The sequence below is a fragment of the Culex quinquefasciatus genome, chromosome 2 (genome assembly GCF_015732765.1).
Source record: "Culex quinquefasciatus strain JHB chromosome 2, VPISU_Cqui_1.0_pri_paternal, whole genome shotgun sequence".
Lineage (NCBI taxonomy): Eukaryota > Metazoa > Arthropoda > Insecta > Diptera > Culicidae > Culex > Culex quinquefasciatus.
In genome coordinates, this window is record NC_051862.1 from 111,970,613 (window position 1) to 111,988,266 (window position 17,654).

At 36.7% G+C, this 17,654-nt stretch overlaps 1 protein-coding gene across 2 annotated transcripts in view; it reads right to left on the reverse strand.

Annotated features, from left to right (window-relative positions):
* Nucleotides 1-1,769: 1,769 nt before the first annotated feature.
* The window catches only part of LOC119766963 (phosphoribosylformylglycinamidine synthase), a 138,807-nt gene continuing 122,922 nt past the window's right edge, over nt 1,770-17,654 (reverse strand). Inside the window, exons 4-5 of one of the 2 annotated variants that reach the window (XM_038253702.1) lie at nt 10,221-12,248; nt 1,770-2,460 (exon numbers count right to left, since the gene is read on the reverse strand). In XM_038253702.1, coding sequence (XP_038109630.1) covers nt 1,817-2,460; nt 10,221-12,248 — 2,672 coding nt within the window. In that variant the 3' untranslated portion in view covers nt 1,770-1,816. The remainder of the gene's footprint in view (nt 2,461-10,220; nt 12,249-17,654) is intronic. The other variant, XM_038253703.1, reaches the window with a different exon arrangement.

Consider the following 17,654-nt stretch of genomic DNA (forward strand, 5'->3'; position numbering starts at 1 on the left):
CTCCCGAACACTCTCTATTCTACTCTCCTTCTCTCTCTGATCGGCTCAGTCTCCGAACGGCTCAGGCAGGCCGAACGTCACCGATCACTCTGAACTGAACACATTTTTTCTCTGATGCGCTGCGTTATACTCATTGATTTGGGTTGCCTAAAATCAATGTTATCAATTAAATTGTGCATTTATTTTGATTTCATAACATTATAGATACCATTCAAAGAAACTTCCACCAAGAAAAAATCAAATTGATGGCAAACTGAGGGCATGAAGACAAAAAGGCTGCCGCGCTGGCATTTTGTGAGAATGGCTCTTTGTTGAGCATGGTAGTGTGTGAGTGTCGTCAAGCGACGGAGTAGGCAAATATGTTCACGATGTATTTGTTCGCTGAGTGAACAGTTCAGGCCACTCGCTAGCTGCTTGCGAGTATCATTCGCTCATGAATGCTAGCGGGTTGGAATAGGCGACGAATGGATAGGCGATGAGTGAGTGGTTTCTGTTCATTGAATCGAAAATCAGGACCCTTGCTTTTTAGGATAGTCCGGGGCCAACATTTACTTCCCGTCCGACGGAAGGCGTGATCAGACAAATCTCGTCTCGAAAAATGCCACCGGGACCGTCTGGGATCGAACCCAGGCCGACTGGGTGAGATGCAATCACGCTTACCCCTACACACCGGTCCCGGCTACAAATATATCATTAGTAATTTACATACTCTTTCAATCATTCATTCACTCAGCCAATCACACAAAAAACTAATAAATTTAAATTACTGTTTTAAAGACTTGAAATGTTCAGTGTCGAGATTTGCTTAAAGTTACGTTACAGCAAAAAGAAAAAAAAAACAAATACACAAACACACATACATACACCCGCACACGCTCAACCTTCATTCATCCCTTCCTCATCACGTTATTTAATCAGACAGAAAAACACCAAAGTTGTATTGTTAATCCGTTTCCGGCCAACCGCGGTGGACCTTCCTGAAATAATTGGAACCGTCAAAAATCCACCAAAGCTGGAGCAAAGTATTTTGATTTTTCTGGTTAAAACAGACTCAGGCCAACAAAATGTGTACATCCATTTCCAAATTTAAAAGCTTTAAGTGCGCTAAAAACTGCTGTCCCTATTCAGACTGTAGTCCCAATTCATCCCAGAATACGGTAGCAAATTGTTTAACTTTCGACATTTTCGAGAAATTAAATTCTTTGAAATTTTCAATAGGATTAAAAAGTTTAATAAACTTTTAGCATTTCTAGGTATGAATCAACACATAATTTTTGATTTTGAAGGTAAACGAGAGCAAAAAATTATAAAAAACTTATACTTGACTCGTATCGGAAGAGTAGCTTTAGAGCATCGCGATTCAGAGAGAGGTCGTTAGTCTGGTGTTTGATGTTGAAGCGAACAGTTTAGTTTTATGTGGTGGGTGGTGAGATCATAGAACAAAACGAAAGTTCGCTCCCAAGTGCGCTCAAATGAAAATATAAAGCTTGAGTTACGACAGTAGCAGGCTTGGCCGAATGGTTACGCTGTCCGCTTTGTAAGCGGATGATCATGGGTACGATTCCATCGGATGGGGAGGTAAAGTGTCGATCCTGGCCTTAGTTGTTGTTAGGCCGTTAAGTCATTCCAGGTATGGGAGTAGTCTCCCTGCTAAGACAAACATCACCAAGCCTACTCCGGTGGAATCGCTGGCGGCGGTTGGAGGCACAATCCATCCTCGTTCTGGTGGGCATGCTAGTGATATTGAATATGAAAATAAATTGCAAAAATATAGATAATCAATTGTATTTGTTTCACTCAGATCATGGTATTAGTTTCATTTATTTGTGCACCAATTGTATGCTTCGACAAACATATGATGCCACGGAGATGTGTGATATTTAAATGAGTTTGAGATATATGGCCATTGCCACATTTTTGTGCAGCGTTCAGGATGGGGCATGATTGCCAAATGTCTTCCATCTGGGGAACATAAACCAGCAACTCCTTCTATGCTACCGTTAGGGTTCATTGGATACGCAACGGTCGGTTCATTGTTATCGTCGACGTATTGCATAGCTATGCATTTTTTCCGTTTTAAACTTTCAAAAACTTGTTTGTTTTTAAATGAAAATTGCCCTTCACCATGAGCAATCCAACATCCCAATATACTGTTCGATAGCTTGCGTAGCATAAAAGAATTGCTTTCAGAAATCTTGAGTGTACTCCATCGACACTCAAACCGCTCTGAAACGTTTTGTATAAGAACAACATCTGGCACATCGATCGAATTATCAAGGTCATCTTCAGTTGAAATCCACCCAAGTAGCGCCATCAGTTGGCATCCATTGCAAACACCGAGGGAGAATGTATCCGCTCTAGATTTGAATGCTCGGAATTGCGATTTCAAAACCTGACTATGTAATATGCACGCAGCCCAGCCTTTGGCAGATCCTAGGGTGTCCGCATAACTGAATCCTCCTGGAATGCAATAAAAAATACATGTTTGAATGAAGTTTGACTGTCATCCACGCAATTTGAATTGTAAGGGGTAGGCGTGACTGAATGTTTACGCTGTTCGCTTTGTAAGCGAAAGGTTCTGGGTTCGATTCCCATCTGCTCCTATCGAGAAATTATGGAAAGAAGGAATTCTGAACACTTGAATATGAACGAAAAATTCATTAGCTCGCGGCGGGGTTCGATCCCCCATCCTGTGGGTCAGCAGACAAAAATGCTAACCACCAAACCACCGAGGCTTAGTTGACTATAAGGATTAAGAATGCTATAAGAATCCAAGAAACTTGATTGGAATCTGTGAACTTAAGAACAGGATAAATACATTGAATGCCAAGTTGAATTCAAGAACCTACTCGTTAGGCGAATATTGAACTTTTAACACAACCAGAATTCGCAATTTTCAGTGTAAGAACGGGCTGTGACCACCATGTTCCCGATGAACACGCACTTCGCTTACACCTACATCTCACCCTTGCTCTGAGTCAGTACGAGCAAAACGCTAAAACACGCATTGAGTGTTCCTGCCAGGCATGCACACCTACTTTTCCGGTTACGCATTTTAACTCAGCCGGGGGTGGTACATTGTGTTGGGTTTGATGTAAGTATAAGCGGCTAACCATAGTGTCCCTTTTAACATTTATTTAAGCGAAAAATGTATTATTAATAGTTTGAATTCAAAATCTAACTTTTATTTACTGGGTATTGTTTTCTCCTTGAATCTTCCCTATTGTTGAGTCGTGTTTATTGTTTATCTGTTGCTATTTCTTTTGTCGCGGTGTTTTGTTACAATATTTTGGTCCTAAGCATTTTATTAAAGTTTTTCAAAAGTACAATACTAATATTTGTGTTAATCCTTTAATCATTTCATAAGTTGAGTAAGGCTTAATCCATAAAGTACGTCATGCTAAAATCAGCCAAAATTTACAATAAAATCAAAACCAAATTGTGGATAGTAAACAGAAGAATCAGTGAATAAGTTTGAATCAGTTGAGCAAAATAAAAACAAAAGATAGATGGTAGATAAAAATGGAAAGAATAGAAACCCCGTTCTGTGATGTTTCAGGTACATCCACAGCAGTTGACTCAACATACTGCGAATCAAAACAATACCGTCTACAATCACAAATTATTTCCCTTTCCCACATTGTTGCGCCCCTTTCTTTCAGCCGTCTCGACTCTGACCCGCGGTGGTCAAAGGTTTACGAGCCGTTTCCACAGGCCACCAGCTAGGTTACACTTTGTCATCATGATGACTAAACCAAGCCAACGTGGAGGTAAGAAAATAGGACACTTGCAAGGAACCAGAGCTGTACTGTTCTGATCAAGATCATACAAATGATCTAACAGGATGTAGTTAGTTGCGCTCCTTCCAGGATGTTCCTTACCTGGATGTCAACCGAAGAGCACGCAACAACCCTTTTCCCTTTTGTACATGTAGGACCTCCTACATTTGAAATCACTGAATAGCGATAATAGCTACAATAAATGAATAAATGAAAGTTGCTGGTATTTAAAATTGAGGTGAAAAGTAATCGATTGTGATTGGACACTCAATAATATTTTAACTGAATGAATGTACATGAAAGAGAAAATCTGAATAAATATAAATTAAAAAAAAGAGCACGCAACAAGGTCAGCAGTGTTGCGATCCTCACGCGCTCGTGAGCGCTCATTTTTCGCTCATTCGTGAGGAGGAGCGCTGTGCGAGCTAGCTCACGTTTGTCCACGCTCACGTTTGCTCCGATTTTGTCAGCTCGCGTTTGCCCCACGCTCGCGCTCATTTTTCGCTCACGGAGCGCTCACTTTGGAAGTATCGCGAATCGAATCGTTTTTCGTTTTTGAGAAAGTTGTTGTTTTTCAATCCTAGTTAGATTTTTTTGCGCAGCATGTCAGTTGAAACATCACTTAGGAATAGCTTATTTTCATTAACTATGTTTTTGAATACTAAATTGGATTCACAAAGGTCAAATCATGTTGGAGACCTACAGTCAAAGTTGAAAATATAAATATTTTCGAATGAATCGGCCTTACCTTAATAATAGTTAAGGTAAGCAGAGACAATTGCTGGGGGAAGGGTATGAACGCGTAAACAAAAAGGACTGAAAACCTTAGAAAATCTTTCAAAACAATGAATTTGTTTGCGCACATACTAGCGTCAGATTCCCGGTGCCGTGCAAAATCGTATCTCTCTTGTAAATCAGAACTCGCGGGTTAAACAGAAAACATTTATTCTCAAAGTCGTTAAGTTATATTTCGCGGTCAGTAATTGGACGGACTAAAAGTGGACTGTAAACACTTAATCTTAGCTAAACTGCGTCTGAAATGGTCTGAACTGGTCAGTAGTACGGTTCGCAGAGCATTGCCCAACCGCTAGTCGGTTCCTGCTGGCCAAAGCTACTTAATTTGAACTCTGAACTCCAGGCACTCACTGGATGTTCTGTTGTTGTTGTATGTGTTATGCTGTCTGTTTTTGTGTTGCTGTACTACCCGAGCAGGGGTAAATAACACGGGAATACCATATTTTGGTTTTACTTGGCATAATAACAAATACCAAAATGTGCCCTTGGTTGCTCAGTAATAGATGGTATAATAACATGAAATCATATCAAAAAACTGTATGGGGAAGACTAAAGCAATACCAAAACGTGCCATTCCAAGGGCAAATGAATACCAGACAAAACACAACTTTACGGGTAAATAAAAATCTCATTGGACAAAAAACAAAGAGAATTCTCTATAGGATTACAGCTGGAATTTAATTTGGCTAATGGGATTGCAATGAGAAATGGGTAGAATATTAATGTTATATTTAAATCCTTGGAACAGGCAGGAAAACGAATTCTTGCTTTGGAGAGCCAAAAAATAACAGGTAAAGAAAACTAGAGGAATACTGGAATCGAACTCATGACAGGTAAGGTGCAGACACCATTTTAGCTACCCGTTTACCAACTGAGCTATCAACGCTTGTTGAAAACGAGCTGCTGCTGCATCAACATGTTTTAGCTGCAGGCAAAAATATCAGGAAATTCAAAGAATGAAAAACAAACTAAACCAGAACGAGAAAGGCTATAGCCCAGGCAGCGTGGCATTTTTCGTGGGATATTCGAGGATGCATGATTCCAGCTGAATAGGATTCAACACAAATCCAATATTAAAAGGATTTTAGAACGAAGTTCGAATACCACATGCATACCAACATTCTGGTATTGAAAGAGTTATTTTATCAAATTATCAAAGATTGACATTATTTTTTTGAGTTTATCGATTTTGACGAAAAAGGCAAACAATGTTAAGTAAAATCCATGCTAATATTTTAAATTTTTCACGTTTAACCTATTGCTTTTCTTATCATTTTTAAATGTATCAGCATACTTTTAAGAATGTTAAACATCATTTCAAATAGATTTTTTATTGAATCTCCATTATTTTATAATATTTTTATTTAAAATATCTTTATAATACCAATGTATGGTATTCCCTAATTTATAAAGATCATTAAATAACTTTTTGAGACCAAAATAAAAAAGTTGGCTTTAATTTGGAGTAGATTTGCGTTTTTAAGTATGTAAGTAAGAAACAGTATGTCAAAATTCGACATTTTCCTAAAATTTTCCCAATAACAAAACAATACCAAAATTTGGTATAATACCAATGATTGGTATTAATTTACACTTTAGACATTTTTTCAAGGGCTCTCGAAAACCAAAACTTGGTATTGATACCATTGAATGGTATTATTTTGCATTTCCCTTGTTATTTACCCATGCTCGGGTAGAGCATAATCTGTACTGGCTCACAAAATCTGTTCTGACCTGATCTGGGCGCGATCAGAATTAATTCAAGAAGATTTATGCTGTGGTAAGTTCGATTCAATGTTATGTGCTTGGTTGATTAAAATATAACATTAAACTGTTTTATGTACCTAAACAGTTTGTTGACTACCTTTCCAGCATTCGACCATTAAAAAAAGTCATTCCGTTTAATAAATCGTTCAGTGCTTGGAAATGGCTGATCAGTTTTTATAAGTATCTTTCTGTTTCTCATTCTAGAAAATAGGGTAAATTGATGAAACAGTTTTTTTTTACAAAAATAAATCTCTAAGCTGCTAGTGTTTGAAATAAACCATTTGAATGAAATAATATAAATTGCCATTGTTTTGTTTTACCACATAAAGGGTGGCTACTCTTCCCCCAAGTAAATTATATTTAACACGTCCGCTACCAAGCCTCTGAAAATATTCAATTACAGATTCAATAAGTGATTTTTTGAATATGGACATTCTCCATAATGTTCCGAATATGAGGGATGATTATAACTTTTATAAAGCTTACTGCTGGGTTTTTTTAAAGGTCCAATAAAACATTTTTTTTGCTTTTTTTGATGTTTTTAAAACGGCCTTGAGTCAAAACTCCGGATTCTTAAAACTTAAATTAAACATAATTTGTCAATTAATTAATTTTTTTGTACATATCAGTGCATCATTTCACGTCAATGAATTTTTATATTAAGAAAGAGTTAGCTCTTTGTTAGCTCACTCAAGGGTGAATCATTCTACCCCTTGGCTAATTCTAAATTTAAAAAAGGACCTATATTTCGGTTCGCCGACTATATCCATTCATTGCTTACTTTTGTTTGTTTGACCACTTTCTTGTTTGTTATTGCTGCCAACTACAACTACCTACTTTTGCTCACCAACTCACGTGAGCGCAAAACGCTCCGGTGAGCGTGATCGAGCACGAGCTACCTGGTAAAAACTCACGCTCCAGCCCAGTTAACTCAATCCGAATTCTGAAACGGAATCTGATTAGAATCGGATACAAATTCCGTTTCAAACGCAACAACCGGTTCCGTGTTCGAACCGGTTGTTGCGTTTGAAACGGAATTTGTATCCGATTCTAATCAGATTCCGTTTCAGAATTCGGATTGATTTGACTGGGAGCTGGAGCGAGCACTCCTTCCGTGAGCGCTCGCTCATTCGCAACCCTGAAGGTCAGTGCCATTGTATGCTCTTAGGTATCAATCCTTGGCCTGCCACAAGACCAGAATTCACCACAAAAAGCTTGGTGAACAGAATTGGAAAGCTTTCGAAATGAATCTAAAAACATACGAAAAATTAAGGACTATAAATAACTTTGACTAGAGAGCCTGGATCTTATTAGAGAACGGACATCTCAAACCAAAAGTACCAATCGAAGCACGAGAACTGTCAAACGGAGGTACCAATCGAGCATAAGACAAAGGATTTTGCTCGATTGGTACCTCCGTTTGACAGTTGTCGTGCTTCGATTGGTACTTTTGGTTTGAGATGTCCGTTCTCTAATAAGATCCAGGCTCTCTAACTTTGACCGGCCACATCACCCCAGTCAAATCAATCCGAATTCTGAAACGGAATCTAATTAGAATCGTATACAAATTCCGTTTCAAACGCAACAACCGGTTCCGTGTTCGAACCGGTTGTTGCGTTTGAAACGGAATTTGTATACGATTCTAATTAGATTCCGTTTCAGAATTCGGATTGATTTAACTGGGACTTACCACGGTGAATCCTGGCTTCACACCCATCTTTCTAACACCTTCAAAACCTCACGTGATACTCTTGTCGAAAACGCAGTCGATTTAGCGGTCTTCGTCACTCAAGTATCGGACTAAAAATTCCTATCCACTTCCCCGTGTCTTGACTAGCATGATAGGGACATTTGAAAGTTGCCAAGTGGTGATGATTGGTTCCTACTCTTCATCTGTGATCCACGGAGCAATTCTTGGAGGTCCTGGTCAATAACAGAGTAGCAACTACGGGTAGACACCAATTCAAAATGCTCAAAAATTCAATGTTAAACATTCAATGTTATTTTAAAAAATCTTTCCATAAAGAAGCGACTTTGCTCTTGTTGCGCAACCCTACATTAATTCAAACTGCTAGCTTTTTTCTAAAGAGTATGCATTACACTGAAACCCCGATGGCTCGACACCAATTTTTGTCAAACGATCGGGGCCACTTTTTAGTTTGACTCCCTCATCCCACAGAGCTCACACTGACTACCACACGTTTGACTTGATAGTAAATGTGAGTCCCGTGTGCTATTTCGAAGGTTATTGTGAAACTTTTTTTCCTTCAGTAGATTTACTCGATTCTTTAAGCACCCGCAAACTCTAATCCTTACATTGAATTAATCAGCTGTTGAAAGGTAGTCCACATCTCAGCTTAGGATAGTAACTTCATACAAGTAACGCTTAAACAACTAAATAAATTAAATTAAATTAAAAGAAATTAAATGTGAGTCCCGTGTAATAATTAAAAAAAAAGAACGTGGAAATTCCGAGGATTCCGAATAAATGTCAAAATTGAGCCAGAAAAGTGCCGTCTTGTAGGCTTACATGGTAAAAGTTAACGGTGTTGAAAGATTTTTTTAGAAAATTTGTATAATTCGACGGTAACATTTCAAAAGGCATCATGTACATTTTGACACTTTCTGGTTTATTGCATATTCTAAAAGTACTCCTAATAAGCTACCTCTCCACCAAAAATGAGCAAAAGTTACTTCAGTAAAGTCTGTTTTATCATGATTTTAAATAAAGTAACATAAATAAAATCTCTGCCATCAGCAGTCCCTGTTAATATAGCCCTGCAACCCGTCAAACAAAAGACTACATAAACCTCGTGACGAAATAAAGCATCATGAACAAAGCGCCATGTACATTCGGCGAAGAAAAACGAATCATTACAAAGCGCTCCCTCCAATGCCAGCAGGGTGATATAGACGTTGGTGATTTCAAGAGGAGTTATGTTTGTTTTTCTCAAATAAAACGACGGAAATAATGTTTTATTGAATTTGGATGATCAAGTATCGATGAAAGCAACGTTTTTCATCGTTTGTTATTATTAGAACATCTTATTTTGCTTTTATATTAAAATGGGAATTGAAATGCGTTTTTCTCAAAACGCATGGTTTGTACATGATGCTTTTTGAAATGTTGGCGTCGAACTATGAGAAAAACTGCGATTGGCAAAAAAGGAGTGCTTCAGAAAACAAAAAAAAAACTTCAAAACCCCCACGAAGTGCCAGCAGTTTTAAGATGATTACATAATATCGTGCTTTCCATTTCATTAGGGCACAAAACTTTTGTAAACAACACAGAAAAAATTGTGTAAATTTGGAAGCTTTAATTTTGGAAGGTTGAATATTACCTCTTTTATGATGTAATTTTACCTCAATTAAGACTGAAAAAGTGACATTACACCAGAAAAGTGGTAAAAATACACATTTTTTCTGACATAAATGTCCCTTCCCAGATGTAATATTACCATGATTTTTTTTTCTGTGAAGAGTGTGTCCCTCTCACACCTTATGCAAACTGTCATTTGAGTGAAAGGGATACACTATTGTTTACAAAAGTGTTGTGCCCTTTTGAAATGTTAGGCTCCATATAATAAGTGGTTATAATTAGTCTGAATCCACACAGAAAAAAAACATGGTAATATTACATCTGGGAAGGAGTACATCTTTTATGTCAGAAAAAAGGTGTAATTTTACCACTGGAAATGTGTAATTTTACCACTTTTCTGGTGTAATGTTGCTTTTTCAGTCTAAATTGAGGTAAAATTACATCATAAAAGAGGTAATATTTAACCTTCCAAAATTACAGCTTCCAAATTTACATTATTTTTTTCTGTGCAGTTTAAAACCTAAAATTAAGGGTGGTTTCCTTACATATAAATTTCGTACCTGGGAAAATAACACCACGATAGTTGTCTAACAGTGTCCTTCTATTAAGCAAATCACTCATAGTTACGTCATGTACTTCAAAGTTGGCCTCAAACAATGCCATTGACATTTCTCGATCACCGTTAATTCCTTCCTCACGCAAAACTGCTACTTTTGGCTTTGGTGTAATCAGTTTGTTAAAGTGCGCGATATCGGGATTAAACGAACAATAATAAGATGGGCCGCAACGGTAATCCAGTGTGGAATATTCTTCAGCAGCACATTGTTCGTTAGCTTGTCGTTTTTCAATTTCAAAGCTAGTTCTTTCCCATTGCTTGAATAAATCTAATAGGCGAGCATGAACGATTTTTTCATTACCAATATTTACACACAATGATCCCGGACTGCGAATGTCAGTTTTAAAGCCTTTACCAATGATGTAACATGGCACATTCGCTAAACAATATGCTTCAGTTATGCTAGAAACGTTTTCAGATTCAACTTCAATTATCCAGCCACATTCTTCAGCGAAAAGCAAATGCAACGAGTCCTGTTTAAACTCAGTGTACAGTTCAGTTAAATCAAGCTTCAATCCAGCCAATCCAGCAAATGCCATTTCTAGTGCACATATCAATAGTCCACCTTCGCTTATGTCATGGCCCGCCAATAACTTGTTAGCTTTTAGTAACTTCTGAGTCGTTACGAATGCTCGGGCTAGAGCATTCGGGTTTTGAATATCTGGAGTAATTACGCCTAGCTGATTGAAACATTGGCCCAATATTGAACCACCTAGCCTGAACTTCTTCTCAATGCATATGTATAATAATGTGGACTCAATGTCACGCGAAGCCGCTTTCAAATCAGGAGTAACCTTTACTCTTATGTCTGGGCATGGAGCGTAAGCCGATATGACCAAGGTTCCAGGACTTGAAACAGTTTCTGCAGAGCTCACACGCGCTGCCATTGATAGCGAATCTTTTCCACCATCTATTGCGATATTCAAATCTTTCATAATTTCGCACATTGCTTTGCATGCATCCACTAGTTTAGCACCTTCTCCATCCAGCTTGGCTGCCCACATCCAATTTCCAGAACACTTAACGTCAGCTAGCTCTGTGATCCCTGCAAAAACTAAATTAGATATCGCTTCTGCAACAGACATACGTGCTCCAGCTTTGTTATCAACCAATCCTTTTATCGGTTGGGTTCCTATTGAGGTTGCAATTCCTTCAAAACTATACTGAGATACTGCGGTCACAGCGAAATCTGCTAAAGGCGTGTGTAGTGGTCCTATACATTGTTGTTGTGCTATCAAACCGGTGACGCAGCGATCAACTTTATTTGTTAGGAAACGCTTACTTCCAACTGTTACGGAAGACAATACGCGCATTAGCGCTTCTAGAACTGTAACGTTTTCGACACACATTTCTTGTAACGGCAAAGGCTTACGACGTAATTTGAACTCTTTTTGGGGCATTTTTCCAAGCACATTATCTAAATGCATATCATACGGCAAATTTCCCCATGTTTCTCTTTTATTTCTTGAGAAGAATTTTTCAGTTTCAAAGTCACCATCGATAAGAGATATGTATCCGTCTCCAGTAACGAAACCAACAACACTAATTGGGCATCTTTCCCTCTCGCATATGCTCATCAACAACTGTTTTTTTTCTGGAGTTATCAATACAGCGTTGTTTTCTTGATACTCGGCTCCCCAAAGTTCCATAAGAGATATAGTAGGATCTCCTAGGTGAAATTCTTTTGAAAAAATTACGGCACCAGCGCATCCAGGTTCAACGAGTTCCTTCAACACATTTCCGTTACCACCGGCACCTTGGTCATGTATCGAAAGAATAGGATTGTCTGCGCCCATTTCGATGCAAGCCCGTACAACTCGATTCAATTTGTTTTCCATTTCAGCATCGCCACGTTGGACCGCATTAAAATCTAGCGTGCTGTCGTTATTTCCTTGAACATCAACAGAACTAGCTGCTCCACCTCCTACACCAATTCGGTATACAGGACCTCCCAACTTAACGAGTAACATGCCTGAGAAAAGTTAAATAAAAAATATAACAAATGACAAATCAGAATATGCAATAGGGTGACAATAAAAAAATCGACATCAGGATACCCTCTGATTCGATTCCTTAGGCCTTAGGCAAAAATAAGTATTCGTGCAAATTTTGAGCCAAATCCAAAGTTTATATGGAGAAAATCGCAAAAATATAAGTACGGTACCGTAAACTGGGGTCAATCGGGACACATGGGGCGAATTGGGACAGCATTTTTAACCATGTTGGAGCACAATATTTTGATTTTTCTGGTTGGTTTCGGTTAGAACAGACTTAGGCCAACATAATGTGTACGTCCATTTCCAAATTTAAAAGCTTTAAGTCAGGGGTGCCCAAAGTATGGCCCGCGGGCCAAACGTGGCCCGCAAGGTGATATTTTGTGGCCCGCGGACCCATTCTGAATGATCATGTAAAATGGCCCGTTGACCACTTGTAAAGTGAGTTTATACCTTTTAAAAATTAAGGTTTATTTTAAACTTTTATATGCTTATCTATTTTATTATTTGTTAATAAAAAAACGAAGATAGAAATAATTTGTTCAAATTATTCTATTATTAAAACAATTTCACACGTTTCAATGTGAGTGAAACTAGCAAATGTCGTCAAAACTTTCATCAAACATTTTTAGAAATATCAAAAAGACGTTCAAGTTTGACTTATGAGCAATTCTCTGAGATTTCGGTCATTCGATTTTTTTTTGTATTTTTTAATCCGGCTAAAACTTTTTTGCTGCCTTCGGTATGCCCAAAGAAGCCATTTTGCATCATTAGTTTGTCCATATAATTTTCCATACAAATTTGGCAGCTGTCCATACAAAAATGATATGTGAAAATTCAAAAATCTGTATCTTTTGAAGGAATTTTTTGATCGATTTGGTGTCTTCGGCAAAGTTGTAGGTATGGATATGGACTACACTGAAAAAAAATGATACACGGTAAAAAAATTTGGTGATTTTTATTTAACTTTTTGTCACTAAAACTTGATTTGCAAAAAAACACTATTTTTAATTTTTTTATTTTTTGATATGTTTTAGAGGACATAAAATGCCAACTTTTCAGAAATTTCCAGAATGGGCAAAAAATCTTTGACCGAGTTATGATTTTTTGAATCAATACAGATTTTTTCGAAAATTATCGCAAAAATTCTCAACTTCATTTTTCGATGTAAAATCGAATTTGCAATCAAAAAGTACTTTAGTGATTTTTTGATAAAGTGCACCGTTTTCAAGTTATAACCATTTTTAGGTAACTTTTTTGAAAATAGTCGCAGTTTTTCATTTTTTAAAATTAGTGCCCATGTTTGCCCACCTTTGAAAAAAATATTTTTGAAAAGCTGAGAAAATTCTCTATATTTTTCTTTATTGAACTTTGTTGATACGACCCATAGTTGCTGAGATATGCCATGTAAAGGTTAAAAAACAGGAAAATTCATGTTTTCTAAGTCTCACCCAAACAACCCACCATTTTCTAATGTCGATATCTCAGCAAGTAATGGTCCGATTTTCAATGTTAATATATGAAACATTCGTGAAATTTTCCGATCTTTTCGAAAAAAATATTTTAAGAAATTTTAAATCAAGACTAACATTTCAAATGGGCGTAATATTGAATGTTTGGCCCGTTTGAAATGTTAGTCTTGAGTTCAAAATTTTGAAAATATTTTTTTCGAAAAGATCGGAAAATTTCACGAATGTTTCATATATTAACATTGAAAATCGGACCATTACTTGCTGAGATATCGACATTAGAAAATGGTGGGTTGTTTGAGTGAGACTTAGAAAACATGAATTTTCCTGTTTTTTAACCTTTGCATGGCATATCTCAGCAACTATGGGTCGTATCAACAAAGTTCAATAAAGAAAAATATAGAGAATTTTCTCAGCTTTTTAAAAATATTTTTTTCAAGGGTGGGCAAACATGGGCACTAATTTTAAAAAATGAAAAACTGCGACTGTTTTCAAAAAGTTACCTAAAAATCAGTGTTGGTATTCTCGCGCTCTCGCGAGAAAAAATCCTCTCTCTCGAGTTCTCGCCGCGAGTCTCGAGCTGCCGAGAGAAACTCACCGATTGCCCGTGCTCTCCTCCGCTCGCGAACGGGCTTTCTCGCGAGCCAGAATTGCCCGTTCGCGAGAAGTTGAACGTGTTAGAAACGAACAAAAAACAACACAGCGATTGAAGTTACACCTCAATATCATCGTCTGGGTCGCATTCATAAGCATGATAAACAAATTGCTAGCTTGGGACGAAAGACTAGCACGAGGCGCTCGCGAGCGCTCGCGGCAAGAGCGAGAACGCGAACGAAAATGCGAGCGCGAGCGAGAAGAGAAAAATACTACAAGTTCTCTCCCTCGCTCGCGAACGAGAAATGCTTTCCATCTTCTCGCTCGAATTACAACACTGCTAAAAATGGTTATAACTTGAAAACGGTGCACTTTATCAAAAAATCACTAAAGTACTTTTTGATTGCAAATTCGATTTTACATCGAAAAATGAAGTTGAGAAATTTTTGCGACCAATATTTCGATTTTTTGAAAAAATCTGTATTGATTCAAAAAATCATAACTCGGTCAATGATTTTTTGCCCATTCTGGAAATTTCTGAAAAGTTGGCATTTTATGTCCTCTAAAACATATCAAAAAATGAAAAAAATTAAAAATAGTGTTTTTTTGCAAATCAACTTTTAGTGACAAAAAGTTAAATAAAAAATCACCAATTTTTTTTTTACCATGTATCATTTTTTTTCAGTGTAGTCCATATCCATACCTACAACTTTGCCGAAGACACCAAATCGATCAAAAAATTCCTTCAAAAGATACAGATTTTTGAATTTTCACATATCATTTTTGTATGGACAGCTGCCAAATTTGTATGGAAAATTATATGGACAAACTAATGATGCAAAATGGGTTCTTTGGGCATACCGAAGGCACCAAAAAAGTTTCAGCCGGATTAAAAAATACAAAAATTAAAATTAAAGAAAAAAGACCGATTCCGTAGAGAACTGCTCTTATGTAGAATTCTGTAATAGTTGCAAAAATAAAAGTTTTCTTTATTAATTTGCAAGTCACCCTCAAACTTACATTGCACTTCCTTAGGGATTCGAACTCATTACAGTTAGATAACGAATCTGATTGACTATCAACTGATTCAGGCAGACAAAATGTGGAAATCGGAGGACAAGCTTTCGTCGATCAACCCACCCCTCCACCATTATTGAAAAATTGACTCGAAAAACCAGGAGCAAAAATAAATTTTCAAAAAACTTAAAATAATGAAATTTAAGGGCATTCAGCTGGAATTAATTAAATATGCATTCCTTTGCATTTAAAATCATTTGAACATGTTTGGGTTTATTAAAAATTATTTGAATTTTAGTGAATTTTCGATGAAATAAATAAATGTTGTATCGCTTTTTTTTTTTTTGAAAATAATGATTGAAGGTTAGATACACGGAAGTTTAAAACGTTTTTCAAAAAAAAAAAAATTTCATTGAAATGTTGAAATTCTGAATCTCAACGATTTTTCATTAGCCACACTAAACTTATAGAAGAATTGTTTCGTTTTCGTTTTCGTTTTACGGAGCAAGGTGGGGGACGCGGCCTCAAGTCAGTCCAAGTCCGGTTTCTTGTGGAAAAAAGGGTAGTGGCCGAACTAGTATTGCATACCAAATGAACACCACCGGAAGATATAGGGGATCGGGAGGGGGAAGGTGAAAGAAAATTAGTGTAGGTGTGAGTAGTAAGAACTTGGATGACTTGAGCAGTTACGTTAATCTAACTTTAAAACTGAATAAAGGAAATATGAAATTATGATTCAATCAAAAACTAATTTGAAATTTATACAAAGGGAATCTGTAATGTATTTTAAATTTAAGGGAAATCAAATATATACTGGAAAATAAAAGATGAAAACTATTTTGTCACGGGAACATAAATCTCGAGGCCTTTATTCTGGCCCCCGTTCTGTCGCGTCCGTCAGTAGTCTTGTCTGTCGTACATTACAACTAGAAGCAGATCTGCCTATGAAATAGTACACTTTAACTAATTAAACCAATTTAACTAATCATTTGTGCCCAATTATTCATTTCAGGAAAGCTAAGCAACTTGAATCAACAACCTCAACTAAACTGTCTGAAAGTAACTTAAATCTCAAATCCTCGAAATTTTAATTACAAATCCAAACATTCCTTTACCTAATTCTTAAACCTGTTTTGCTGCTTCCAAAAACAATAAACATTATTGAAACGTTCATATTTTACAAGCTAAACACTTGTTGTTAAGACGACTAATTCATGCCTTACATTTCATTAGGGCACACAAGCTTTGCAAACAAGAGTGTGTCCCTATCATACTTTATGTAAACTGTCATTTGAGTGAAAGAGATACACTCCTGTTCACAAAACCAATGTGTCCCTTTGAAATGTTAGGCTCCATTTGATCGTCAAAACTCCAGTAGATCCTCGATTCGCAAAAATGGTCGATACAACCCTAATCCGAAAACCGTTAGTTCAACAGATTAACGAATTTTGTCCGATATCATTTCATTATTGATTGATCGAGACTCTATGGATTTTTTGACAATTCTGAATGGTTATTATTAGACCACATAAATTGAAATCAGAGATTCTGATAGCATTACTTAACTCGCTTACACATAGATAGAGTCTGGAACTATTAAACAACCTAAAGTTACAAAAAAACTAACTATTCTGAGTGCCTTGCAAAAAAACTCAATTATCAAAATACCAAATCCTAACCTTACACCCACTTAAAAAAAAGAAAAAAAAAATCTCAATGCATAGAAGAGGCCTCTTTTACTGTTGTGCGTAAGCGTTGCTTTGCTTTATGGATTTCTACCTAAGCTAACGATGTATCAAAAAGATTTAAACCTGTTCCTACCAGAACAAACAAGAATATTGAGATGCAAATAAAAAAAATCAATATCTTGTAATTTTACATAGTATAATAGTTGTGATTTCTATCAACACAAGTATATAAATATAAAATAAATGTGTGATATATATATCAACATCGGAAACCATCTTGGCAAATAGCCCTGAAACGACGGCAACGTGTGGCTCCTCTCCAGGGACTTAACTTATAGAAGAATTGTTCAACATGTAATGTCACCACAATTTTCGAAATATTAAAACAAAACTTTATTTTTTTTTTGAAAACACAAGTACATTCAGCTAAGAACTTTTTTTTCAAATACCAGAAACAACAATACCGATAGAAACTCGTTATTTTGTGGTTTCTATTATTTTGAAAAGATTTTTTTTTAAATAACAGAAATGTCCGATCTTAACATTAAAATCACGTAATTTATTTTTTTTAACAACCTTTTTTTTGCAAATTTGGCCCGCAAGCTCATTTGAGCTT